This window comes from Pan paniscus, chromosome 15, assembly GCF_029289425.2.
Source record: "Pan paniscus chromosome 15, NHGRI_mPanPan1-v2.0_pri, whole genome shotgun sequence".
Lineage (NCBI taxonomy): Eukaryota > Metazoa > Chordata > Mammalia > Primates > Hominidae > Pan > Pan paniscus.
Window position 1 is genome coordinate 75584868 of NC_073264.2, and position 27343 is coordinate 75612210.

The window sequence follows — 27343 nt, forward strand, 5'->3', positions numbered from 1 at the left end:
CCCAGGTGCCTCTGCTGGCTGCCTCCACCTCTCTGGTTAGTAAGCCCTGGCCACTGCCCTAGAGTGAAACCCTAAGTGTGAAGCCAGAGGCTGAAGTCACTTGCCAAAACCAAGCAACTCAAGGACAAAGCAGGGGGCAGCAAGCTCATACCATGCCCAAGACCGTGCTCTCTTGTCCTTGTCTTTTGTCTGGGAACCTGCACGGAAGGGGCTTTCTAAAGCACATAATTAAACCTTCCTTTGGCGCTTTCTTCCCTTCCAGCCTGACGCAGACAGCCCCACTAGGAGGCAGCAGTGGCTCTTCCAGCCTTCCTGAGTTCAGGCGTCTCTGTGGGCAGTGGGCCAGCCTGACTCCTCCATCAGAATTCTGCACTTACCTACGCAGGCCATGTGGGCCGCATCCAGCTGGAAGCCCTCAAAACAGTCACAGGTGTAGCCCTCCCGCACGCGCACACAGCGGCCATTCTCACAGCCGTTCAGGATGCCGCACTCCTCCGCCTGAAGCCCTTCGAAGCCGGCTGGGGGCTCTGGGAGGAGGAAGTCGGAGGGAGGAGGAGGCTGAGGGCTGTGTCCAGACTCTCCCTAATGCTGGGACCCTCGCCCTCCTGGACAAAGGGTGCCCCTGTGGAACTGTGGGGGTAGGGGCAGAGAGGATCATAAAATTCTCGTGGAAAGATGCTAGAACAAAAGGCAGTACTCTTGAAAAAAAAAGTGTGTGTCATTTTAGATGGGGAGAGGTGCTCTGGGCTTCAAATGAGGGCTCCAGGGAGGCTGAGACTCGCTGCTTCCACAATGCCCGGCTCCTGCTGGGGTTTGGGTGGTCGGGGAGTGTGTTGCTACATAGTTTTTGGGTTTGGGCGTGGGGATGGGGTGAGGTGTTTTGTTTAAACCTTCACATCGTGTTTTTGGGAAGTGGGGAACAATTGGTAGCAGAGGGGCCTCACTCAACACAATGCAAAACGTCGACCAGATCTACCTAACCCTCTTCACTCTCTAAGCACCCCTCCACCCCATGGAAAAGGCCCCACCCTACCCAGCGGTATGGTTTTAGTCTGATGTGGTAGCTTTGCCTGTGGTGGGTACCGTGTGCATGGCACAGTGCTAGGCCTGACTTCCTCGTTAGACTCCAAGGCCTGAGTGTTTGGATCGCACCATTCACAAACCGAGTCATCACGGTGGGCCTTTAAAGTCCTTAGAAAACCTTAATCCACACTTCAGGTCACAAGTGTGAATGCTGGGTGTCCTTAGAGCAGGTTATTCTGCAGCCTGTAGGTGGCGTGGAGGGAGAAAAAGACTGCAGTGAACAGCTTTCTCTCTCTCTCAGTCCCCACAGGAAGCTTGTAGGTTGGGACAGGGGCAGTGTCCTGTACCTTTTTGTGTCCCTGTGATAGTTTATGACGGAGTTGTTAGGGTCGGACCTGGGCGTATGTACTTGTCTCAAGCGAGCCGTGAACGGGGACCTCTGGCTTGGTGTGTCTTTCCCCTTCCCAGTCCTCACCCTGCTGGCAATATGACTAGCAGGTGGAGGAGATGGAAGTGAAACAGCTTTGGTGCCCACCTCTTCCCCAGTTTTGCAGCAACACAGACCTGGATGGCTGGCCACGTAGTGGGGCTGGAGTTCTGAGGGCTGCAAAGGAGACTCAAGGATGGGTGTGCGGTCCGCTGAGTGACCGGCTGTGTTGGGGAAGGCAGGCTCAGGGACGGTGTCCTCGGGGCCCAGGTAGTTGTAGAAGGGGGCCCCATCTGGGCCATAGATGCTGTAGTGCAGGTCATCGGGCCCGGGGCCATACTCATAGCCTGGCCGGAAGTGGACCCCGGCCTCCCGCTCTGCCTCAATGCGAGCCACGTTGCACAGCTGAGCATAGACCTCTGTCAGGGAGGAGGGAGAGAAGGAGCTGGGTTCTAGCTCCTGCCAGCTAAAGCCTGGCTGGCTTTGTCTCTGGGAGCATGCAAGGACTGGTACCCTCTGGGAGATCCTGGCAACATTCCTCTCCCCACCTCTCCCCTGCCCTACTTTGTCCCCAAACAGCAGGGATGGAAGACAGGGCCTTTGCTCTGCTCCTTCTTTCTAGATCCCCAGTTCCAAGGTGAGGGCATCCCCCTCCCTGGGGCCTGGCCCAGCCCTGCAGGGTATCCCCTTTGCTCCCCCTCACCAGAGCTCCTCGGGGGACACAGAGCACACTGCTGGCTCCAGGCCTCGCCGTCCTGGCAGCAGCATTCCGTGTAGGTGGTGCGGTGCCCACGCAGGGGTTCGCTGCATACATCATTGGTGACTTTTTTCCAGCAGACGTCCATGTGGATGTCGTGGTCAGGGAGGTCCTCTGGTGGCACAGGGCACGGAGGCACATGAGCCCCCCAGCCCAGGTACCCTTCTCCTGCTCCCCCACGCTCAGGCCCACTCACCCGTGCTGCTGGTGCTGTTCATGCAGCGCTGCTGGCTGAGGTCCAGGGTGAGCGGGGGGCTGCAGAAGCAGTGGAAGGAGCCCTCCGTGTTGACGCACTCGCCATTCTCACAGGCCAGGTCCTGGCACTCATCGTGATCTGGGGAGGCAGGAAAGGGTGGGGCATTGCCAAGGTGGCCTTTCCACCAACCACCCTCAGGGAAGGGTGTTTTCCTATCACTGATAATGAAGAGTTAGTGCCCTGCCTCCCTCCCCTCAACCCAGCCCAGCCTGGAAGGCCCCTCCCTGGGGACAATCTCTGACAGCCCACAGCTCCTTCACCTGGGACCAGCCTGCTGCAGTGGGCGGCCTCCCTAGGAAGGGGGACTCTCAGCAATAATGGGACTGGCTGGCAGGGGCTGGGTGGGCCATTATTCAGCTGTGGGCCTGGGGTGGGGGCAGGGATCATGTGTGTCCTCACCCTCACACTTCTTGTGGGAAGCATCGTAGTGGAAGCCGGGATTGCACAGGCAGACATAACCAGGCACGGTGTTGAGGCACCGGCCGTTCGGGCAGAGACCAGGCCCGAATATCACACACTCATCCGCATCTGTGGAAGGCAGAGCTGAGGTGAGAGGAAGGTGAGAGGCAGTTTGAGGGGTACCTAGAGCAGGGAATCCAAAGCCAGGCTGGGTTTCAATCCCAGCTCTGCCACTTACTAGGTGGCTTTGGGCAAGTTGCTTAAGTTCGCCTTGCCTCCGGTTCCTACATACTCTTAGAGTTGTTGTAAGGATGAAAAGGTGTTAATATGTGTGAGGTGCTCAAAAAAGTGCACGGCGTGTAGCCAGCACCCAAGAAAAGCAATCTCTGTCTCCATCATTTCCTTCTCAAGACTAGCTTCAGGACTAGGGTGCTGAGGGGCGCAGTGCCTGGACCATCCTACTGTGAGTGTGTGTTCCCCAGAGGTTCTGGCCTCATCAGTGCGGCCAGGGAGATGAGCGCAGCCTCTGGCCTCTAGAGCAGTGCTCTCCACTCTGTCCCTGTGCCCACATGTGGCTGTGGGTGAGAGTTAGTCAAGGCATCATAGTTTGTTTCTGGAGGTGCAGCTTGGGAGAGCAGGGAAACTGAGGTGAGGCTCATGTGGACACTCCAAGAGCAGCTTGAGTCAGAACTTCCAGCTAACACTCTGCAGGGAGTCAGCCCTGGGACAGAAAAGGTGGAGGCAACCTGGGAGGCCAGGGCTGGATGCAGAATTTCCCCAGGGACCCTGTGGAGGAGCAGGCTAGGGCCCACTCAGGTGAATGGAGTTTGGGGCAGAGGATGGAGCAGGTTACCTGTGTACATGGTCTGTCCAAACGTCCAGGCTCCTTCCACAGGAATGTAGCCTTTTCCACTAGGGCAGATCTCGCTGAATTCAGCTATGTAGAGAGGCGTTTCAGCTCAGAGTGGGGAGGGCCCTGCCCCCTTCCTCTCTCCCCTTCTTTCAGTGTCACCTTGCAGAGCTGACCCTTCGAGGATCTGGAACCCTTGGGGTCTTACCTGAGTCCTCAGACGGGCAGAGGTCACAGGCATCTCCCCAGCTAGCGCCCTGGGTGCAGCAGCATTCGGCCTGTGTGGTGTTCCGGCCCAGGACACTGGAGCAGGGCGCATGGCCCTTCTGCCCAGAGTAGCAGTCCATGCGGGTGGGGGACGGGGCATGGTCCCCCGTTGGGGCCTCAGAGATACTCTGACCTGTGCGTGACAGATGCTCATTACTGTCTGTTCATGACCCTCTAAGGGGGGTCAATAGTCCTTGACTTTATTTCTTAAATTTAACATTTGTGTAGCACTTTACAGTGGAAAAAATTCTGTTACCTATATTACCTCACTGAGGCTCTCCACAACCCTAAGAAGTGGCCTAATCATCATCTCAAGAAATTGAGGCTTAGAGAGGCTTGGGGCCTCGCCACCGCTGTGCGATTAATCTATTAAGCAGTGCAGCAGGGATCTGACCCCAGTTCCTCCTCCCCTGCGCTTTGCGGTATACCACCCTGCCTGCCTCCCTGGGATGGGCTGCCCCCAGTGCCTGGCATGCCATATGGGCAGCCCTCTGGTCCATTCTGCTTCACATGTACCCTAGCCCCTCCCACCCTTCCTCGTCTCCCTCACTTTCCCCCAAGGCAGTGAAGACCAGCTGAGTCCTAGTCCAGCCTGGCGTGAGAGGCTGAACCCAGGAGCTCTCGGGTGGAGTGGGAAGTGGGAAAGGGAGAGCCCGGTTTAGTTCAGCTCCAAGTCCTCTCTCATCCAGAAGGTTCCCAGGGATTAGATGGATTCAGGGTCCCTCCAAGGCTCAATCTGCGGTCCCTGGGGCCACCCTAAGTCAGCATCAGGGTTTCCTGAGCCTCCTCTAGGATCGTCGCCACCCTGTAGCTCCTGGTTTTGCTGCGCCCGGCCCTCAGCCTCCTCACCCCTCCATGCACCAGGCCCCACCTGCACCTCCCTATGCTGCCCCAGGCCCTGGCCCAGTGTCCCCCTCAGCGGCTAGAGGCTAGTAGAGGGATGCAGAGGGACACGCTCTCTGTAAACCTCTGAGTCACCATGGATAATGCGTCTCCCAGGCCTCACCTCCAGCCCCCCGTGGGCGGCAGTGCCCCTCCTGGGCATCGTACTCCTCCAGGTCACTGGCACAGAGGCACAGGAAGGAGCCCTCCACGTTCTCACAGAGCGCGGCCCCACACACCGCCAGCATAAGCTCACACTCGTTCACATCTGCCAGGTGTGAGAACAGGCTCGTGGGCAGAAAAGAGGCAGCCCGTGCCCCCTGCCCCTGACTACAGCCCACTGCCCCCAAAAGAAGCAGGCTAGGCCTTGGGGAAGAAACAAGAGTAAGTATAGATTTGCAGGGAGGAGGAACCGATGGACAGAGGGCATGGGAAAGAAGAAAAAAGGAGAGGAGTGGCAGCAAACGGTCACAGAAGTGCACAAAGAGGAAGGGTTACCCCTCAGTGCACATTCTCCAAACCTCCTGCCTCCTGAGGCTCTGAGGCTTGAGGACACCTGCTGCCCTGCTGGCAGAGCGCGGCTGTGCTTCCCCTTACCCGCCCGGCCCATGTGCCCCTGGGCGAGGAGTTGAAGTCTCCCTCTTCTTTGAAGCCTCCCTTGCCCATGCTCTGGGGACCCGTGATGGAGCCACGTGACCAGGACCAGTTGAGGAGGAGGACCCCAGGGCCTTCCCTTCCCGGGCCCAGACCTTGGGTAGCCCACAGGCTCCTCACCCACACAGTCCCAGCCTGAGGGAGAGATCTCGAAGCCCTGGTCACAGAGGCAGCGGAAGGAGCCGTCAGTGTTGTCACAGAAGCCGTGGCTGCCACACATGGTGCCGTTGGCGCACTCGTCTATGTCTGTGGGACAGTGGGAACCAGGATAGAGGGTGTGTGTGTGTGTGTATGTGCGCGCGCGCGCATGTGTGCACTCTCTCACACGCATGCACACTCTCTCGTTCTCTGCTGAGAATACTTATTTGGCTTATTAGCACCAAGACCTGTGAAAAGCAGCCTCTCAACCCAGGATAAGAAAATCCTAACATTCACAGTCCTGTGGCATCTTTCGTAATCTCTGCTGGATGGAAAATATACAAGCTACAATCAGCTGCAAAAAATCGTGTCCTCAGGAGAAAATCATGTCTCGCTCAATACGTGAAAAATAGGTTTTCTCAGCCCTCTCTCCTCTCTCTCCTCCCTCCCTACTCACCAATGCAGTCTCCGTTCGGGGCCATGTGGAAGCCAGGCTGGCAGCCCAGAACACAGCGGTAGGAGCCAGGGCTGTTTTCACACTTCCAGGTGCCACACACCGGGTCTCCATAGTCCTCACACTCGTCGATATCTGTCCCCAGAGCCATGCCATGAGAGAGGACAGAGGTGGCCAGGTCACTGCTGTGGTCCCACAGGGTCATGCCCCACAACCTCTAGGGTTCTTGATCTATTCCAAATTACTGTGCTCATCCCAACCCCAGCACATCAAGGTCAGGACGATTTCCCCTGACCCTGCAGGGCTGAGCCTCTGGGAAGAGAACCGTATGCTATTTAGGAAGCAGTGAGCTCCTGCCCTTCTGTGACACTCCTTTTCCTCCACTGCCCCCATCTGTCTCCTATCCCTACCAGCAGAGCACTGTACTTCTCTTTACACGAAGCCTTCAGCATAGTGTATTACAGAGAGTTGTCTTCATATCTGTCTCCCTTGCTTTCAAGATCATCCATAACTGTCTATTTGTCCTAGCAAAAGACATTGAGCATAGCAGGTGTTTAATGTCTATTGAATCAATTTGGCCTTTAAAACTAGATTGTGTGCTCTGCCAGCACGAAGATGATGATTGTCTTCATTTTGTCATCCTTGGACAGCCCCTGAGCCCTGAGTCTCAATACATACACTATTTGTTGGACACTTCATCTGTGGAAAGTGCTCTGCTCCACGGGAGCTAAGGACCAGGCAGGGTAGAGATGGGCAGACGTGGGCAGAGCCCTTACCCACACACTCTCCACTCTCTGGGGAGGGCTGGAAGCCAGTCTCACATAGACAGTTGAAGGAGCCCTCGGTGTTGACACAGTGCCCTCCCAGACACGGGTCTGTGGCGGCACACTCGTCCACATCTAGAGTAGAGATGGCTGTCAGCAGACCCAGCCATGGGTCCCTTCCCTGTTAGGGTCCTGTGTAGCTTCCTCTGGGCCCTGAGTAGCCCATAGGAGAGTCAGGGAGTGGCTTATGTAGGAAAAGGCTCGAAGCCAGAGGCCAGGCTGCGGGAGGTGGGCACCGGGGTGGGGGTGAGGGGTGACGTGGGGTCCCTGGGACTGGAGCTCTGTAAAGGGGAGAAGTGACACTCGGAGTTTGGAGTGGGTGCATGCCTGCTGTCAACGTCGTGAAGAGGCCCTGGTGAGAGACTGAGTCCCTCCCTCCCTGAGCCCCGGGCTCCCTCACATCACTCCTCGCTCCCATCTTCTCCTCCCTGGGCAGGGCCGTGAGCACTTGCTCTCAGTACTGGTATTAAAAGGGACACCACTCTAGTCTTAGCCTGTAGCGCCCATGCTCCTGACCAGTAGAGGTAGCTGTGCTGGCTTCCCATGCTCCTGGCCAGTAGAGGTAGCTGTGCTGGCTTCTCACCCTGGCAGCTGGTGCCCCCCTCTGCGCTGACGAAGCCAGGCGCGCACAGACAGAAGAAAGACCCATGGCTGTTGAGGCACTCGCCGTGGGGTGCGCAGTGCTCCTCCCCCATGCACTCATTCACATCTGCAGGGAAAAGATGGGGAGTGGGTGTCTGCTGGGGATGTGCCTGCCTCCCCACACACTCATGCCCCCCACCCCCAGTAGGGTGACCTGGGTCACTCACCCTCACACACGGTGCCATTGGCCAGCTGGAAGCCCTGGGGACAGAGGCACTGGTAGGAGCCCACAGTGTTCTTGCACTCGCCTCCCAGGCAGCTGCTCTGGGGGTCTTCACATTCATCCACATCTGCAGGGCCACACAGGGGAGGAAGACAGCCGATGGCAGCACCTCCCAAGGACAGGAGCCAAGGGGGTAGTCTCCAGAGGACCTGTCACCTGCCTGCAGAGCTGGACCCACGGGGGATCATCCCCTCATGAGGCAGCACAGCTGGGACAAGCTTGTGAGCGACTCTTGGGGAGCGGGATGATGGCAGCTCCTCCAGCCTCAGCAGCCCCCCACCTGCTGGGCTTCACCATGGCCCTGACAGAGGGGCATCCCATTTGTGTCCTCTCCCACACAGAGGCTCATACCTTCACAGGAGTCACCCAGGGGGCTGGGCCGGTAGCCCCCATCGCAGTCCTTGCAGGAGAAGGAGCCAGCCGTGTTGGTGCAGACTCCGGAGGGGCAGACTCCCGGGAAGGCACACTCATCTAGGTCTGCAGACAGACAGCGCTCGCCCGGGGACCTAGGAGGGCTCCCACTTCCCAGGCAATGCAGGAACCTCACCGTGGCCTCCCTCTCTGAGCCCCTGGGGCTTTCCTAAAACCCCCTCCCTAGAACGCTCCCGGGGCAGCCCTGCCCTCAGCTTCCCTCTTCTCTGTGACTGGCTTTTCCTCCTGTCCTCACTCTGAACTTGGGGATTATGACAATAGAAGCTCTTGTTGGGGCCAGGTCCATTTATGGGGTCTTCTAGCCTAGCCTGGAGCCCCTCGGCATCAGCCCCAAACTGGGGACAAATTGAGTGTTCTTTGGGAGGTAAGACAACCTATATTCTGTCCCCTTCCACCACTGCCTCCCCAGGGTTACCTTCACAGGCAGTGCCGTCTTCATTCACCCAGTACCCGTTCTCACAGGCAGAGCAGGCGAAGGAGCCCTCCGTGTTGAGGCAGAGGCCTGTGGGGCATGAGGCCCGGCTGGCACACTCATCCACATCTGAAATAGGGCATTGCATTCTGTGTGGGACTCTGCAGGACAGACAGGCCAGGACACTGGCAGGTAGGCAGGGGTGGGGGAAGGACAGGTCTGGGCAGGGATGTGTTGGGTCAGTGTGAATAGGGATGCAAGGCCAGGGGTGGATTCAGGGGGCCAAGGGTGGTGTGCAGAGGGGAGGGAGCCACAAGCTGGACTGGCCTGCGGAGAAGGGGTGCTTCAGCATCTCTGTACCTTGGCAGCCCTTCTCATCTGAGGTGACCTCATAGCCCTGCTCACAAGAGCATCTGAAGGAGCCTTCTAGGTTGGTGCACTTTCCATGGGCACAGACCCCGGGAGTCAGACACTCATTCACATCTGTGGGAGAGAAGTCCAAGATGGTGGGCTGACCTCCTCCCCATCCTGCAGCCCCCGCTGGCAGGCTCCAAGCATCTCAGTTATGAGGCCAGGGAACCAGCCTTCAGAGGGGCCGCAGGCCACCTGGGGAGGCCATGAGGCCATGCCCCCTCCTCCCACCTAGGCAGGGCAGGGCGTCCCATCCCCCGGGCTCACTTCAGCCCTATCTAGTAACTCAGAGCACTCTGCATGTATCCACGCAGGGGGCCAGGTCTCCCCACCCTGGGGCTGGTTTGGCTCATCTGAGGATACTTGAAATGAGGTGTCCAAGACCCTTGACTTCCCTCATTGTGTGTGCCAGGAACCCTACATGACCTCCTACCTGCCAACCAAACAACCCACGATCCCGACCCAACAAGCAGCTTCTGCGGGTGGGCGGGCAGCGTGGAGAGAGGCCAGTCATGCCGAGGTGGCTGAGTGGCAGCCTTGAGGGCCTGGGAAACGTCTGCCCTCTCCAGAGCCTCAAAGCGTCTATTCAACACTCAGTCCCTCCCAGCATTCTGAACCCTGAGCCTTTCTTCCTGAGGGGGCTGCAGGAAAAGAGCACACGCCTCCTGCTGCAGACCTGCTGCCCTTCTGAGGGAGGAGCGCCCCACTGTGCGGTGGGCGTGCTGTTTAGACGCTGCTTTTGAGATGCAGAAGAGCAGAAGACCCTTCCTCCCTGGGAACTGCAGAAAGGCCTGGCCCCATCCTAAGACCCTTAGGCTCCTCGCTCCACCACAGGATCCAGCTACAGAAGCTGCTGGGACTTTGGGCAGTCACTCCAGAATGAATATGGCCAAAGAGGAGAAAAGGGCCCCACCCTAGCTGATTCAGAGGGCAGAGCCCTGGCGACTCATGCCCAGCGTCATCTGGGAACCCAGCTAGATCATGGAGGACAACAGCCTCCAAGCCACCTCCCTCTGCCCACCTCTTTCCCTTTCTGTGTGTGGGCTCAACCAGAGGTCCCAAGGCCGAATGGCCTGCTCAGTGCCTTGGCCAGCAGCCCTCACCTACACAGCTCCCACTCTGGCCCCGGTAGCCCTCCTCACAGGCCAGACAAGTGTAGGAGCCGGGGGAATTGACGCATCTCCCATCAGGGCAGGTACCGGGGTGACGGCATTCGTTGATATCTGCAAAACAGCAGCCCCTCCCTTGGTCATCCCTGGGAACATAGCAAATGGGTAGGTCTGTGACACAGCAAATCCTTGTCCCTGCCTTTGGCTGGGGAGAGGGACGGACAGAGGGAAACTAGGAAAGAATGAGAGCTGCCCTGTGTTCCCAACTCCACCTCTCACCCACCGTCTGGGACAAAAGAGGGAGATGGAAGAACTTAAAAATTAGAAAGGGAGACTCCCTGGGTGGGCGCAGTAGGCTATGGTTACCACCAGCTGTGGGAGGGTCAGAGGCTCCACTTTGTGAGCTGGGCTGTTTGGGATGGGCTTTCATCTCTCCCCTGGCGAATTCCTAATCCTTTATAAGCAGTGACCATTACTGGGATGTGCTTGGCACAGCAGCTAACTGGATTGCCAGAGGCTCCAGAATAGATCATCGGAGGGGCAGTGAAGGCAACTTGGGCTTCCTTGCACCAGGAAATGAGGACCATGGAGGAACCCCCAATCTTGGATATGGCCAAGACCAGCTCTGAGGCTGAGTGCAGACTGTAGGGTAGAGCTGGCAAAGCTTCTCTGCTGGAGAGCTGTCAGACATTTCTTCCAGCCAAGAATCATGTAGGGATCCTGGCACCCACTCTGGTGAGATCCAGGAAAGTCAGCCAGAAGGGGTAAGCCTGGACACCAAATGGACACCCAGGGGACGAGGAGACCCAGGAAGGGAGAGTGGCAACAGGAAGAGGAGGGAGCTAGTTCTCCCCGGAGCCAAGGAGAGGGCTCTTCCCCCACGTAACCTGGCATATCATGGGCTTCATCATCAAGGCACCCAGGGGACCTGGACTGAGTGAGGGAGATCCTGTCACAGGGACTGAACTCTGAGTCAGCACTGCAGGAGGACATTATGCCCCTCTGGCCCGGTATCAAGGCTCTGGCCCACTCTTCACAACAGGTCCATTGGCCAAGGAAAGAGGAGGGGTTCTTCTTCCTAAATGGGTAATTGTCATTCTCCTAGAGGAAGTCCACCAGCTTATGCAGATTTAGAGGCCCTACTGCCCGAGGGGAGGACCTACTCAGCACCTATGGAGGAAGTGTGGGAGGCAGGCCTAGGGTCCGAACATAGGCTTTCTGCAGAGGGACTAAAGCCAGCAGCTGTCACTGCTGCTGGATATGGAGAGGAGAGGACATGGACCTTAAAGTGGAGGGGGAAAGTGAGTCCTCTCTGAGGTTGTTTGGCTTCCAGAAGTCAGGACACATCGAAGCCCTCTGTCCCAGAGGACTGGGACCCTCTCAAGCCTAAAGCTTCTGCCTGAGGGTCCAGAAGACGGGGACATCGCCACAGGGCAGGTGGTTTTCAAGTGGGTCTCTGCAAGGAGAGTCCCACAACTCCCATATAATCTTGGGGACACTGAGATAAGGCGCATCTCTGGCAAGAGGGTAGCCCCAGCCCCTACTTGAGTTGTGGTGACACCAGCCTTAACTATTCTAAGGGCTTCTGTAAAGTAAGAGATGGATAAAATGAAGGATCTAAGATGACTAACTTTGGCCACCCAAGAGACAGAGGCCAGTGCCATGACCTGTTGGCCTTGGCCAAGGTACTTGAAGGAGGATGGGCAAAGCCACTGAGAATGAGCAGCAATCCCTGTTCCAGGGATGCCAGATGATCTCTTCCAGGATGAAGAGAACGAGATTGAGGCAAAGCTCCTCCTAAATCCATGCCAGGAAAAATGAAGTCTTTGGACCTTTCCTGCAGGGATCAGGCAACGTGGGAAGGAGATAAGGTTTGCCAGGAGCAAAGGGCCCTGAAGTCTGTCCTGCCCCAAACATGCTGGGCACATCTCTTGGAGGTGGTGTGTGTAGTGTCTTAATGCTGGGCATTTAGGATGCATGTGGCATTCCAGCTCTCCACTTTCTGCACCATGGTAATCTGGTGCTTCCTAGTCTCTTGTGGTTGGGTGGGGCCATGAGACTAGTGAGGGCCAATGAACTGTGAGTGCGTATGATACGGATAATTTATGGACCAAACCATTTAATTTGTGCAGCCCTCCAGAGTGCTCTTTTATTCTTCCACAGAGACTGGCTGTTCCTTTAGCCTACATCTCCAATGAGGAAACATGGGGCAGAGCCCCCAGCTGACCCTTGATGGACATGTGGCACTGATGAGATAGAAACTTGGCTGCTGCTGGGCATGGTGGCTCGCGCCTGTAATCCCAGCACTTTGGGAGGCCAAGACAGGCGGATCATCTGAGGTCAGGAGTTCAAGACCAGCCTAGCCAAAATGGTGAAACCCCATCTCTACTAAAAATACAAAAATTAGCCGGGTGTGGTGGCGGGCACCTGTAGTCCCAGCCACTCGGGAGGCTGAGGCAGGAGAATCGCTTGAACCCGGTGGGGGAGGAGGTTGCAGTGAGCCAAGATCACACCACTGCACTCCAGCCTGGGTGACAGAGCGAGACTCTGTCTCAAACAAACAAACAAACAAACTTGGCTGCTATGTCAATAAGATAGGGGTTGTTTGTTAACGCAGCATAACCTTGTCTATCTTGGCATGCCACTGCTGGCTTCCTTCCTCAGACCAGAGCCCCAGCCAGTGATTATCACACGTGAATGGGAGGGGGAGGGCAGATGATGAAAGCAGCCCCTCATTCTCCACCCGAGCCAGGGAAGGGCTCTCCTTGGTGGAAGTGAATATAACTGAACCATTAGCCAAGCCAATCCAAAGGAGCCAGAGGAAGATTCCGAATGAAGCAGATTCTATTACCAGCTACCCTGAGGCTGTCCCACCAGCATCTTGGTGCCTGGACTGGAACCAGTCACTGGATGCAGAAATATTCCAGTTTTTCTGCCTGGCCTAGGGTATGAATGTTAATCTGAGATTACGGTGTGTTTTGGAGGGTTTTAATATTCTGTCTTTGAAGCCAGGAGCCATCTGTCTTCTTCCTGTGTTCCCAGCCCATGGCCGACACAGCTGGTGCTCAACAAATGTTTGCTAACCAAAGAGTGGGAGAGTATGCCTCAAACTTCACCCTTCATCTTTTTGGTATAAGGCTGCTGAAGAGACCCCAAAGGGCCCACGGCAACAATCAATCCAGAGACCAGCTTGCCAAGCTTCTGTTGGTTCGCTGGGAGAATCCTGGAGCTTCTCTAACCACAGATCAGCCTTTGGATGAGGAAATATAAAGGCATTCACTTCTGGTGGTTGTGAGAGCATGGGGTGGGGGTAGGGAAGGCACTCAGGCAGGGGCCAGAAGCTCAGGTGACCTTGGTTATGGCTGGGCGACACCAAAGGCCCTGGCAGTCTGCAGGGAAGTCTATCCCCTGTCCGTGGGAACCTGGAGTCCCGGTACGACGGAAATGCCGTTGAGACTGCTGGACGGGCCTCTGTCCAGACCACTCAGCCTTTCACCAGAGACTTTCAGTTTCAGTGGCGAGAGTGGTTTCTGACTTGGAGAAAGAAGAAAGAGGGAGAGGAAATTGACTGGGCTCCCAGGGTGATGGGCCGGGCTTGTGGTTACCGATGGAAACCTGGAGAAGTGTGCGGGCTACATCATTCTTTCTTTCAACAGACTCGGAGTGTCTGCCCTGGGCCAGGAACTCTGCCTGACCTCCCAGATGAGGTGCGTGTCTAGAACCTTTCCTTGGGAAGGGAAGGAGAGGGCTGGGGTATGGGAGAGCCTGGACATGAAAAAGAACTACCCTCTGACAGTAACATTTCCCTCTACTTATTCAAGGTCTGTATGTGCCAGATGGTGCCTAGCACTTTGTATACATTAGCTTATCCGGTGCTCACAAACATCTCTGAGATGGGCATTACAGTTCAATTTCCAGACATCGCGTCAAAAGCCAAACCCAAGCCTGTCTGCACCAGAGCCTGTGCCCTTCACACAGACTGGTTAATATAAATCTGATTTTTTTTTTTTTTTTGAGACAGAGTCTCACTCTATTGCCCAGGCTGGAGTGCAGTGGCGTGATCTCGGCTCACTGCAACTTCCACGTCCTGGGTTCAAGTGATTCTCCTGCCTCAGCCTCGCAAGTAGGTAGGATAACAGGCATGTGCTATCACGCCCAGCTAATTTTTGTATTTTTAGTAGAGACGGGGTTTCACCACGTTGGCCAGGCTAGTCTTGAACTGCTGATCTCCAGTGACCCACCTGCCTCGGCCTCCCAAAGTGCTGGGATTACAGGTGTGAGCCACCGCGCCCAGCCTAAACCTGATGTTTTTAATGTTCTGGTATTTTCTTGATTCATTTCCTCTCATTTTACTTCTCTTTTTGATAAAGTCTAATGTCAAATTCACAGTGTCATTATGATGCTTAAATGAGGTAATCTATTGAGGACCTAACCCAGACACCTGGGACACAGGAGGCACCTGTCAGTGGTGGGTGCCATCATTCTCCATTCTCCTGAAGATGCCAGGCTGTCTTATCTCCATCGTGCTAAGGAGGACAAGGCAGGTGGGTTCCGGCTTTGGTCATGGGTAGGCCTGAGTTTTAAAGGGGGAGGACAAAGAGGGAGGCATTGGGAGGTGACACACTGGGGCTGAAGGCAGAGCTGTCTGTCCTGCACCTGCCGCAACCTCTCCCCTTTGCTTCTCTGGACTTCGCTTCCATGGTAGTGGTATTGGGAAGGGAGGCTGTCCTTTCACAAAGTACACAAGCTCTTCTCTGACTTCCAGGCCCTTCCGAAAGCAGGCAAGTCCCAGCCAGGGAAACCTGGAGGCTGGGAGGAGTCTCAGCCTAAGCTCGGACCCAGGGCCAGGTTCTTCTTGGACTGCGCCTGGATTTACCCTCATTTCTTCCTGTCCCAGCCAGTCTCGAGAGCAAATGCCCTGGGCCTCCTACAAGCCTGTGACACCCCAGCCTGACAGGGACGTGGTGGCAGCAAAGCTGCCAGGGGTCTTCAGAGCTGGCACGAGACAGGCAAGGGTCTGTGAGGAGACCAGTTAGCAATGTCACAGCGCCTTTTGGCTGGGTCTGGGAAAGACAGAAGGATCTGGAATCCCTCCCTCCCTCCCTCCCTTCCTCCCTCCCTTCCTTCCTTCCTTCCTCTAGCATTTATTGGGTGCTTATCAGGTGTCCATGTATGGGCCATCTAAAGATATGGCCCAGCCCTCAGAAGCTAACAATCTAACAAGCTTAATAAGAAGGCTGACACTCCCAGACACACCGACTCTTCCTCTGCCCCATGAGAAGAGCACATTTTTCAAGGCAACAGGGCAGAGGTTACAGAGGAGATGTTCCTAAGGTGTCATGTGGATAAAGTTGTTCATGCTCCCCTGCTGCAGGTGGCAGACAGGATGCCAGAATGTCACTGAGGGGATGGAAGGGCTCAGGAATTCTCATAGGTGTCTCTGTCCATAGACGTGGGCTCAGCATCAAGGGGCCAGGGCAGGGACAAGCTAGAAGGCGTGTTGGTGGTGGGCAGTGTGTAGGGAGGGACAGGTGGGTGGTGGGGTGGCAGGGCGCCTCCCTCCTTCCCGTTCCTTACCTTGGCAGTGTCCTTTCCTGACCATGATGTAACCCTGATCACACTCGCAGTGGTACGAGCCCTCGGTGTTGGTGCACTGCCCCCCGCTGCACACCCCTGGCTGCTCACACTCATTGATATCTGTGAACACACAGAAAAGCCCTGAGTCACAGCCAGCCCTGGAGGATGGTGGAGGGGGCGGGGTCCTGGAGCATTCCTTCTAGAGGCCAAGGACAAAGGATGCCATGCTGAGGCCTGGGCAGGGAAGGCATGCTGGCTGCAGCCACAATTGCCTGGAGGGGCTCCTGGGCCAGGTCTGAAATGATCTAGCTCAGGCCCCTGATAAACCTGAGTTCCTTTCTCTCAGGGGAGTCTACTCTGGGGACCCATGGGGATCCTTACAACTGTTTCCTCACCTTCATGCAAGGGCTGATCTGGAGGTGGGGTAGCAGTCCATACAGTATAAACTGCAGAGGCCAAAAGGACTCCCACCCCGCTCCTGGCCCCACTATATCCCCTTCGGGTCTGCTCCTGGAGTCCTTCCTTCCTTCCTTCCTTTATTTATTTATTGAGACGGAGTTTCGCTCTTGTTGCCCAGGCTGGAGTGCAATGGCGCCATCTTGACTCACTGCAACCTCCGGCTCACTGCAACCTCTGCCTCCCTGGTTCAAGCGATTCTCCTGCCTCAGCCTCCCGAGTAGCTGGGATTACAGGTGCCCGCTACCACACCCAGCTAATTTTTTTGTATTTTTAGTAGAGATGAGGTTTCACTATGTTGACCAGGCTGGTCTTGAACTCCTGACCTCAAGGGATCCACACTCCTCAGCCTCCCAAAGTGCTGGGATTATAAGCATGAACCACTGCGCCTGGCCTCCTGGAGTCCTTCCTAAGGACCTTCATAAAGGTTAGGAACCAAGCAGCCAGTGAGGGATTGCGTTTTAGGTAACCATGGATCTGTAGGGTGTGGTTTCTGTCACTTTTCCAAAGTATATTGGTGTCCCATCATGGCTCCAAAGCCCAACCCCACTCACGCCCCTCCACTGCTTAAACTCCTACCAGAGACCCCTGCTACCTCCAGTTCTGTTTGCAGCTTGGCTCACAAGGCCTTTGCCACCTGGCCCAGCTCTGCTGTATTTGCTAATTCACACAAGTCCCTTGGTATAGCCTCAGCTATTGCAGATTTCAGCGGTCCAATCTCCAAGCCTTTGTTCACACAAATGCTTCCACCTGGAGTCTCTTTCCTCACGATGGCCAGCAAATCCCTGCCCCCATTTCAAGGACTGGTTTAATGCATCACCTTTGGGTCCTGTGGGTCCCCATCCCCTGTCCCCACAGTCAAATTAATCAAGGCCTCACCTTCCCACTCTCCCCCTTAAACTGGGACTGATACAAACACTTCACAGAGTCCTCGTGCAGATTAAATACAATAATCCAGGTGAGGGGTTGAGCACTGTGCCCGCCTGGCATAAGGTAAGCACTGCAGAAATGTTAGCTATTATTATCCTAGTGTTAAACCCCATAAAATCCCAGCTCCTCAAGCCTGGCATGTGAGATCTTGCATGACCGGCCCCAGCCTGCTTCTCATCTGTTTCCTGCCACCCGCACCTCTCCTACCCTCGCCTAACCTCAGGACCTGTTCCTGAGCCTCTGCCCACACTGTCCCCTTGCCTGGAACAGCTTCCTACACACCAGTGTGACTGCCTCCCACTTATCTCCAACCCAGCGTCCCCTGAGGGCCCAGCTCTCAGTGTACCTGTTCATTTACTTGCTTCTCCCTGACTAATGGGAACATGCCTTATTATCTCAGCATCTCCAGTGCCCAGCACAGAACCCCAATAAGTGCTTACTGAAGGAATTGAATAATAACCATTTGTTCAAGGACAGTGTCTTCACTTGAGCAATACTTCATAAAACTCCGGTGCACAGCAAAGTCTCTGCCAGAAGGTGGGAAATGCACACTCCTAGGCCCACAGCCAGAGATTCTGATCCTGCTGTACTGGTGGGCCCAGGAACCCACGCTGTTATAGCTCTTCAGGCAATTCTGGAATAACTGGTGTTCACTGTGAGAAGCTCTAATCCCAATGGAAGAGAGAAGGGAACTCATAGACAGAGCCGTATGTGGGAACTGGATGAAGAACTCATTATCCCCTGAGGTCAGGACGACTGTCTGATAGATGGTGCTGGAAAACTCCCTCACTCCATGGAGAAAAATGGAGACGTGAATAGAGAAAGACCAGGTTCTTAACAGCCATATGAAGATGGACTCCAGATGAATCAAAGCATACCATAAAAGGGAAAACTAGAACTCAATTAAGGTATAGGAGAATATCTTTATGACTTCAGGATATGGAAGGATTTCTTAAACAAAGCCCCCAAAACACACAAAAATAAGGCAAAATGGTGAATTTCAGTAAATCAAAATTAAGGATTTCTGTTCCAAGAAATGTAGATAAGCTTAAAGGATAGAGGACAAAATGGGAGCATTGCAATTTCTAAACCCGGCCAAGAATCTAGCATATATAACGGACTCCTAAAGAGCCCCAGGAAAAAGCAGCAACCACCACTGGAAAACTGAGCAAAAATGGGAGCCAGCAGTTTACAGATGAGGAAACCCACAGGCTAATGTATGAAGAGATGCTTACATTTATTGGTAAACATTTACTTAGATATTTAATATGTAAATAATTTATCTTATTGATAATATAAATTATGATTTATATTAATTATATACATTATTTAAATAATCTATAAATAGATATAAATATCAAATCATTGAGGTAATGAGACATTACTTTATGAGACTGGGAAGCTTCAGAAAGTGGGTGTTATTCTGGACAAGGCCTCTTCCAGTGGTACCCAAGCCCCACTGGGAGAAGTACTTAGAGCCAGCCTTGAGCCCCACCCCCGTTCCCCAGCTGCTGGGGCTGGCAGAGACATCTTGGACACCCAGGCTGGCACGGTGGCAGAAACTTGTGTCTGCACCAGTCCTGGTGACACCATTCTCTGCAGCAGCTGCTGCTTATCCCAGGCCAGCTCCCCAGGCTGGGTCTGCAAAGAGCAGTGCCTCTGACCCACAACACCCACCTAGACGATTGGAGCCCAGAGAAGCCTCCTTCCCTCAGCCTCTCTCCTGGCTCCTCCAGCCTGTTCTGAGCCCTGCCCCTTGAGTCAGCTCCCCGGAAGTCAGCTGACCCAGTCACCACTGTTCTGCTCGCAGACTTCTACTGGCTACCCCTGCCTGTGAGACAGTGTCCAAGCGCTTCAGCCTGGCACTCAACACATTTCCCACACTGGCCTCTTCCTCCAGGTAGCCCTGCTCCCATCATACTGCATTCATGATTATTCCCAGAGCATGCCAGGGAACGTTCACTATTCAGGTCTCTGCAGAGATGCTTCTCTCTACCTGGAATACCCTCTGCTCCCTCCATTCCTATTCACGCTCCATTCCTATTCATGCTCCAACACCCTGTGTGTAAGGGAGTGTGTCTTTGGAAGCAAACCATGCTTTGGAGCTAGAGTGATTTGATTCTGTTTCTAGCTCTGTCACCACTAGGTTTGAGGCCCCTGGGTATTTCAATTCACCTCTGAGCCTCAGTTTGCTAAACTATTAAATGGGGCTAAGGATTTCCATAACATGGAGTTGGGATGATGAGCTTCATATAACAAAATGCTTGGGACATTGCCAGCATATATTAAGTGCTCATTAAATGGTAGCTATTCTTGGTCAGGTGTGGTGGCTCACACCTGTAATCCCAGCACTTTGGGAGGCCGAGGCGGGTGGATCACAAGGTCAGGAGTTTGAGACCAGCCTGGCCAATATGGTAAAACCCTGTCTCTCCTAAAAATACAAAAATTAGCCGAGCGTGGTGGCGGGCGCCTGTAGTCCCAGCTACTCAGGAGGCTGAGGCAGGAGAATGGCGTGAACCCAGGAGGCAGAGGTTACAGTGAGCCGAGATTGTGCCACTGCACTCCAGCCTGGGTGACAGAGCGAGACTCCATCATAAATGAATGAATGAATGAATGAATGAATGGTAGCTATTTTTATTCTGCTCCATCTCGAGTACCCGAATAATCTCATACAGAACAACTTACTCCTCATCTGGATCCTACAGTGTCACCATTCACACCTCACTCATCTCAGCATCCTCAGAGCTTGGCACAGTGCCTGGCACATAGGTGGTGCCAACGCATGAGAGCATAATGAACACTACCCATGATTCTCCTGCTCCTCCGTTAAGTTAGGAGGTCTGCCCCTTCTACTTCCCTTCCCTCCATAATCAAGTGATTGGACCTGGATGGCTTTGGTTTCTGTAGACTGGACCCTTGGGGGATTGGAACCCGAGGGGATCCTGGCAGCAGGAGGGTACACAGCTTCCCTGGCCTCCCTGGGGGTCTGGCCAGAACCAGCAATGTGAGCCCCAAGCACAGGCAGGGTCCCTCTTGAGGTGAAGGATTTACAACTGGATTATGAATCTTAAGGTGTTGCTTAGAAAGTGCTGCATTATATTATTTGTGAACTTAATCATAAAAATGTATGTGGAAAAAAATGTATGTGGGGTGTTTTGCATCATTAAAGGGTTTGTGTTGGGAGCGTATTTATCAAGGGTCCCCTGGCAGTGGGCCACATCTTCCCAGGGAAGTGCAAAGCCCTACAAGTGCCTCCAAGCTGCTGGGGAGCCATGCTCCTTGTTCAAAGGCACACCTACTCCCAGGTCTGCCAGTAGTCCCAGCCTGGCATCCTTATGGGTCTCCCTCCTTCCCTGACATGAAACCAGCTCCTTGTCACTCGGAGTTTGGGGGCCTGCTGCATAATCCTCATCTCCAGCCATGTCTCCTGACCCTGTGACACTCTTGGTTCCACCCACAATTCCTTAGGGCCTCTGCAGAGATTGCTGGTTTTTGGATTTCTACCCCTCCTTGCCACTGGCATAGAATCAGCCTCCTCCCAGATCCAGGCTGGAGTTCTGGTCTCTCCTCCTTCACTCCTTCAGCTGCCCACTCCCCATTCTGCGGCACGGTGTTTGGGGGTGTGAACCCCTGGTTCCTCTTCCACCCCCTCAAGACTGTGGGGCCTGGCCAAGGGCAAGGGCGGGCTTGGCTTACCTTGACACTCCTGTGTCGCCCCTGAGGTGGCCAGAGTGTAGCCAGGGTAGCAGAAGCAGGAGTAGGACCCCACGCGGTTGATGCAGCGCCCTTTTCCCTTGCAGGGGTCCCTCAGACACTCGTTGTCATCTGACCAGAAGAAGGCAGGGAGGGAGGTCAGGGGGGCCAGCGGTGCCGTTCTTTGGGCACCTACCAGCAACCTGCCCACACTAGGGGCTGGGCAGGGGATGGTGCTGTGTGGCAAGGAAGGGGTGAGGGAGTGGAGGAGGCTGAAAATCTCTAAGGCTGGAAGCCATAAAGTCAGCCCAGTGGGCCCACTCAGGCACCAGAAGCCTGGGGTGACTGCCAGCCCCTCCTATCTGCCCCTCGACTCCTTCCCCCAGTAGCCTCATGATTCCTTTCTCCTTTGAAACCACAATGGATATTTCTCCCTTATTTGAAAATATTGGGGGGAGGAGGAATGAGGTCCACACTTGATGATTTATCTTAGCCTCAGACCTCCCCCGACGGATGACCCTGGTGGAGACATTTGCAACTGGGGCAGTCCTTGGTCTGCTCTCCAGACAGCAAAATGGCCAGTTTGAGGGGTGGGCTGATCTCAGAGAAGAGGGCTGCCAGGCACAGGCCAGGATGCATGCAATGGGCTGGCTTCTGTGCTCCTGGAGTCCTGGAGACTCATCGGATGGGGCTCACCGAGACTGGTCTTCCCCTGAAGGTTAAAGTTAGCTTAGTCCACAGGGACTGTGCTCCTCCTAAACTCATCAACCACCCAGCACTGCCTGGACCTTCTGCTTCTTCCTGGACTCTCAACTCGGCCTCCTAGCCCCTACTCCCATCTACCCCAGCCGCCAAGTAAGCCCAGGGCACCCAAGTGAATACCTGTGCAGTAGGCCTGGCTGGGGTGCAGCCGGTAGCCGGGGCTGCAGACACATCTGTATCCATCGGGGAGGTTCACGCAGGTTCCAGGGCCACAGACGTTGGTGGCTCCAGCAGCGCATCTGTCAATGCCTGTGGGAGACAGAGCAAAACAGAGGTTATGGCAGGGTGGGTGCTGGACAAAGGCAGTGGAGCGGGGTGGGGACAGTCAGTGGCCAGGGTCTAGGGGCCTCAGAAGGCCAACCTTAGCCAGGCCCTCCCTCCCATACCCATGCACAGCTTGGCCTTGCATAAGACCCTAGGGGACCTCTGCCCAGCACCCCGAGCCCTACCCAGGATGGAGGTCATAGTAGGGCATCCCTCTCACCGAGATCTAATGGGTAAACCATATTTCCAGCAAATTTCCAGCAAAACCCCTCCATCCTAGCCCCACCCCGAAAATGGGCCTGACTCCTACCCAGTGCCCAGTGCCATCCCTCCCTGCAACTCCTGCCCAGTTTTCCCTGGACAGACAGACAGACCTGGTGAGTAAGGTGCTTGGGGAAAACTGCCAGGGGAAAATGGGAGGGGTGGACTGGGGTCAACTGAGCAGAGCCTTGAAAGCCACATTGAGACTGGCCTGTAACAGGGATTTTGTGAAAGGTGGGGGTGGGTCAGAGCAGTCCTAGAAAGGCCACTCAGGCAACGAGATGATGGATGAACTGGTAAGGGAGGTATAGTGGGTCCTTACAACCTGTTGAAATAATTTAAATGAGGGTCTGCCTTGGGTGGTGGTGATGGGGTGAGAAGTGGGGAGACAGGTGCAGAATTGAGAAACAGTTTGGAGGCAGACTCACTGGGACTCGGGGTTGAGGCTGTGTAGACAGCAGAGACTTTAGCTTTCTGAATGGTATCCCTAATACTAGAAAAGTACCTGGCACTTAGAACATGCCAAATGAATAAATGAATGAATGATGCTTTTGCCTTTGTGTCCACCCTGAAGTCTTTGCCTGAAGCCCACATGCTCAGAGGTCCCTGCCCTGCCCCCATAGCTTGGGAGAAGCTGAAGACCCAAGGGAATGGGTTGGGGAGTGGTCTGTACGTGGGTATACAGTGGGGCTTAACAGTCTGCCAGATTGTACTGAATTGAATGTGCATCCAAGGCTACCCTCTCCCCGGGCCTGGCTCTAAGTTTGTGTCAGCCTTGGGGGTTGTGGGGGCCCTCAGCTGGGTCCTAAATGTCTGCCCAGAGGGGTGAGGTTACAGAATGGCAGAGGAGAAGGGGGATAGGGCAAAAGGCTGAGGCTGGTGGTTGCGGTGGGGACACTCATCCACATGCCAAGAGCTGCTGCTGAGCTTGGCCTGCCCCCTGCCCCCTGCCCCCTGCTTCCCATCCCTTCCTCCAGGTCCATTTTCCTTGTCAGAAATTCAGCACTCCTCTGCACACTCTGCCTGCTGAGCAGAGGCCAGAAGGGGATGCTCCCTGGAGCAGCGCTTTGAGCCCAGAGGAGAGAGGTCCCAGGAGAGGTCAGTGGGGTGTACCTGGGAAGGCTGGACCCCCACTCCCCACTCTCTGGACTGTTCCACCAGGCGCAGGGGCTTTCCCTTTGCTGAAGGAAATCCAGAACCCCCTGACCACCCTCACCCCCAACACAAGGTGACTGGGTCTCTGGACCCAGTCGTAAGGTTAAGAGAGCAGGAGCCCCAGGAGCAGGCACACACGTGTACAGGGAGCAGCGGCAACAACACCCGCCTTGCTTCTCCTGCACCAAGTCCCCAGACAATGAGCCTTTAAGGAGGGCACATTCCAGAGCAAGGTGGATTTGCCAGGATCGCCCCCACACCCGCCCCTCGCCCCCATCACTGTAGCTGACCAGAGGGAGAGGAATGCAGGCTTGGTTAAACAACCTTGAGAAATAGAACCATGTTCCTTCCCGAAAATCAGCCCTCCCCGTGGGCAGGCAGCTGCTCGCTGCCAGGCACTCTGCTGATTCAGGGGAGTGGCCTGGAAGAGCCAGGACCCCAGCGGCCCTCACTCCCCATGCTCCCCTTCCTCGAGAGGGACCCCCAGATTCTCCTGGAAGACCCCTGGCTTCCCTCTCCCATGGTGTCCCTTCTCTTCCCCCTTCTGGGCTTGGGCAGTGCTCCAGACAGGGCTCTTGTTTTCACAAGAGGGACCCTGTGTTCTTTGTAAGATGAGGCCAGGGGTGCAGAGCCCAGCTGGGAGCCTGCTGGAGACTTTACCTAGTTGGAAAGGCGAGGGGGCATTCCATTCATGCCCCTGCCCTGGAGTTGGCTCTGGACAGACACAGCTCACAGGGCAGGGTGCAGGGAGCCCCAAAGGTCTGGCTGCAGCTACCTGGGGTGCTCAGGGTCACCAGCACATCGGTGGAGGGGGTCACTTGTTCTTCCTGTATCTCTGGAATCCCCTGTTCAGGCATTGGTGGGGTTGTGGCATTCCCTGTGGAGGAGAGAGGGGAAGAGGTGGGGTCGTGGCCCCTTGGCTGGCCGTGGCCCCTCCCTCTTCCCTGGTGCTCAGACTCCCAAGAACGAAGGGTGAAGCCTGGGGTGGGTCACTCCCATGCCTTCCAGTCTCCTGAAAGTTGATCTGGCCCCACTTAGAGAATCTGAGAGCTCTAACAGGCGTTGGAGCACATCCAGTCTAATCCTCCATTTCAGGGCCAGGAGACTGAGGCTTGCCGAAATGGTCACTTGTCCAAGGCCAGCCAGCTTGTCGGAGGCACAGCTGACACCTGGGTTTCCTAATTCCCACTTCAACATTCTTTCGCTTCTGCTTACAAAGCATTTCACAGCTTACAGAGCTCTGCCACAAATACCAACATCTTATTTGCTTTGAGAGTCTGCAAGACAGGCATCAGTGTCTTCTACCGTTTTACAAGAAGCATGAGCTCAGCCTTCCAATGTCTGAACCCAACACCAGTGACAGGCAAGTAGTGGTTTCAGGACAAGACCTCTTGGGGGAAAGAGTCTAGCGACCCAGCCAACTACCTGTTTCAGCTAGTGCTGTCTCTTTGTTCTGATTTATGTGCTAAGTGGTGCCATGAAATTTGCAAAGAGTTCTGTGGCTAGAAAACTATCTGTGAAGCGTCATGGGGTCTCTCGCTGACTTCACAGCACCTTAGGTGTATAGAGAGCTCCCAGAAACAGCACTCACAGGCCATGTCCTTCTCACCCACCTCTGATGTGTGTGTGAGCGTGAACCAGCTCACACATAGTAACTCCACTCCTGATTAGGGGCTCTTTCCCTCCCTTCTCTTTTGCCTAGGAGCCACCAGGAAGAGGGACTCACCTGTGACCCAGGCAGGTGCATGGGTGACACTGGTCGTGACCTGCACAGAAACAGGAGAAGGTCACTTTTGTCTTCTCTGCCGTCCCTGTGATGTGCCACCTTCCACCACACTGACCCCCATCTCCGGGCTTCCTACCAGGAGCTCATTCATGTTTTCATTCATTCCAGGTATTGATGAGTTCTTACTCTATGCTGGGCATTCTGCCAGGCACTTTACACCCACTCACTTCATTAACCTTCTCAACTATCTTATGATGGGAGGTTGAAATGATTAAATGAGCTGATGTACATACTATGCCAGCTCAGTGTTGGGTCCATGGTAGAAAATCAGCAATTTGGTGTCAGCTATAACCCTAGCATCTCAACACAGTAACAGAAGCTCTGGAGGTTCACTAGAGTGCCTGGAGCCACAGGGCCAGAGTGGGGAAGCTGGGACCGCAGGTTATACCTGGTGTCCCTCAACATAGCCAGTGGACAGAATTTGCTGAGAGGTGGGGATGTAACAGGAGAAGAGTGGGCAGAGGGTGAAAAAGGCCCTGGAGGCTGGCTGCGTCTGTGGGGACCGGAGTTAGAGCTTTGGCCTGGGGGGACATCATATGGTGGCCCAGGGACAGAACAAGGCACCCGGAAGAAACTGTATTTGGGAACAGTCAGGTATGCAGGCTGGAGGGGCAGGGGACAGAGTAGGGACTGAGGCTGATGAGGGAAGAAGCAGATCCCCTCTTCTGGAATGCTTTCCTGGGACGACACCCAGGTTTTCCCAGGGGAATCTTGGGCACAGGGAAGGGAGTTGGATGCACTTTTCTCCGTGAGGTGGTTTGAGGCTGTTCACAGCTGTGCCCACACTTCCCTGTACACCACTCCCAGAGGGACCTGGAGGTTCAACTAAACCGGCGCAGAAAGTGCCAGACCCAGAATGAACTGGAAGCAGCTCCACACCTCGTCTGCAGTGCTTAAAGCTTGAGTGACAGCCAGGCCTAACAGGACATGTTCCTACTTCCTTTCTGAAGGGGCCCCAGCCCATCCCAAATGGGAAAATGCTTGCACAATGGCTGCTCCATAAACAAGAGCTGTTGTTGTCACTTTCTTTAGGGTAAAACTGGGTCTTTGGATCAATCCTCCCACTTGGTCATCTCTTCAAGTAAAATCTAACAGATAGTCCATCTTTCTCCCTCTCCTCCCTCATGAGACACTGCCCTGGGGCCTGAGCTGCTACCAGGTCCTGCTCTCTGCCATGCTTGCCCGGCCCCATAGTGGGAGGACGCACTCACCTGGCCAGCCTGAGAGTCACCTGGAAGGGAAAGGTAACAGCGTGAGCTCAGGGAGGAGGGTCTGGCTACCTTCTCCCCTCACCGCCACCTGGTCGGCTTCACAGTCTGCGCCCCAGACCACATCCCCAGCAGGGCCAGCAGCACAGAAAGCGTGGACTCTTCTTACCTGCCTCTGCCCCATCACCCCTGTAGGGACTGGCCACCACAAAATTCCAGAACCCCAGGTCTGGAGGGCCTGAAGATAGCTTAGTGAAGCCTCTCACTTGGTAAGTGGAAGGCCCTGCTTTCCTGTAAGGCCTCGGGTGGCAGGAGTCCCACCTGCTCCCGGACCTGTCCACCCCATCCATTCTGGAGTCACCTCCTTGCACTGCTACCTCCTCCCTCCCATGCCTCCCAGCCAGGCTGGGTCATGCAGCCCCCTGCCCTGGGCTTTGGGCCAGGGGAACAGTTTGAGGAAGGAGTGGAATTGCTCCTGGCTTGGCCGGTGTCCTGTGTCCACAACAACTGGGGCTCTGTCCTCACTCTCCTGTCTATTCCAGATTCCTGGAGCAATTTGACCAATCACATAGTTTGCTGGCGCTATGACGTTCCAGGCCTCCTGCACTCAGTGTTACCAGTGACCTGGGCATGACTTCTCCATGGTTTTCAGGGCACTTGCAAGGAGAGCCTCATACCCAGCCTCCCTCCAGCCCCGTGCCTCTGGGGTCCAAGGCCGTTGAGCTGGAGTTAGCACTCTGACTCCAAGGCCGGGCCAGGGGTCTGGCATGCAGGTCCCCAGGACCCACCTGCCAGCTATTCAGGCCTGCAGCAAGCACCGGCCCCAGAAGCTGCATGGCCAGAGGGCAGGAGATGGAGAGGCCTGATCGCTGGGGTGGGGGCTGCGGCTGATCTTTCCCACCTCCACAAGCAACTCCCTGGGGCGTGGGCACCTCTTGACCCCATATGGAAGAGGAAGTGGGTGGGGCCAGGCCATGAGAGAAGGCTGCCAGGGTTGGGTGCTGCTGCTCCAAGCTCCCTTTCCTAATGCCACAGAGATGGGATGCCCAGGGACCCAGGATTAACACCCACACTTCTCTGAGGTGCTGGAA

The 27343-nt window shown here is 55.2% G+C and overlaps 1 protein-coding gene across 2 annotated transcripts in view; it reads right to left on the reverse strand.

The window, feature by feature from the left end:
• LTBP2 (latent transforming growth factor beta binding protein 2) overlaps positions 1 to 27343 on the reverse strand; it is a 113607-nt gene that overhangs the window by 2879 nt on the left and 83385 nt on the right. Inside the window, exons 13-35 of one of the 2 annotated variants that reach the window (XM_008977905.5) lie at positions 26256 to 26275; positions 24985 to 25024; positions 24034 to 24135; positions 21699 to 21827; positions 20820 to 20948; positions 15738 to 15857; positions 10155 to 10274; positions 9001 to 9123; positions 8644 to 8769; positions 8148 to 8273; positions 7741 to 7863; positions 7515 to 7640; positions 6884 to 7006; positions 6111 to 6242; positions 5636 to 5761; positions 4986 to 5129; positions 3921 to 4112; positions 3716 to 3799; positions 2863 to 2991; positions 2404 to 2541; positions 2154 to 2321; positions 1588 to 1869; positions 378 to 527 (exon numbers count right to left, since the gene is read on the reverse strand). In XM_008977905.5, coding sequence (XP_008976153.2) covers positions 378 to 527; positions 1588 to 1869; positions 2154 to 2321; positions 2404 to 2541; positions 2863 to 2991; positions 3716 to 3799; positions 3921 to 4112; positions 4986 to 5129; positions 5636 to 5761; positions 6111 to 6242; positions 6884 to 7006; positions 7515 to 7640; positions 7741 to 7863; positions 8148 to 8273; positions 8644 to 8769; positions 9001 to 9123; positions 10155 to 10274; positions 15738 to 15857; positions 20820 to 20948; positions 21699 to 21827; positions 24034 to 24135; positions 24985 to 25024; positions 26256 to 26275 — 2952 coding nt within the window. The remainder of the gene's footprint in view (positions 1 to 377; positions 528 to 1587; positions 1870 to 2153; positions 2322 to 2403; positions 2542 to 2862; positions 2992 to 3715; positions 3800 to 3920; positions 4113 to 4985; positions 5130 to 5635; positions 5762 to 6110; positions 6243 to 6883; positions 7007 to 7514; positions 7641 to 7740; positions 7864 to 8147; positions 8274 to 8643; positions 8770 to 9000; positions 9124 to 10154; positions 10275 to 15737; positions 15858 to 20819; positions 20949 to 21698; positions 21828 to 24033; positions 24136 to 24984; positions 25025 to 26255; positions 26276 to 27343) is intronic. The other variant, XM_063596325.1, reaches the window with a different exon arrangement.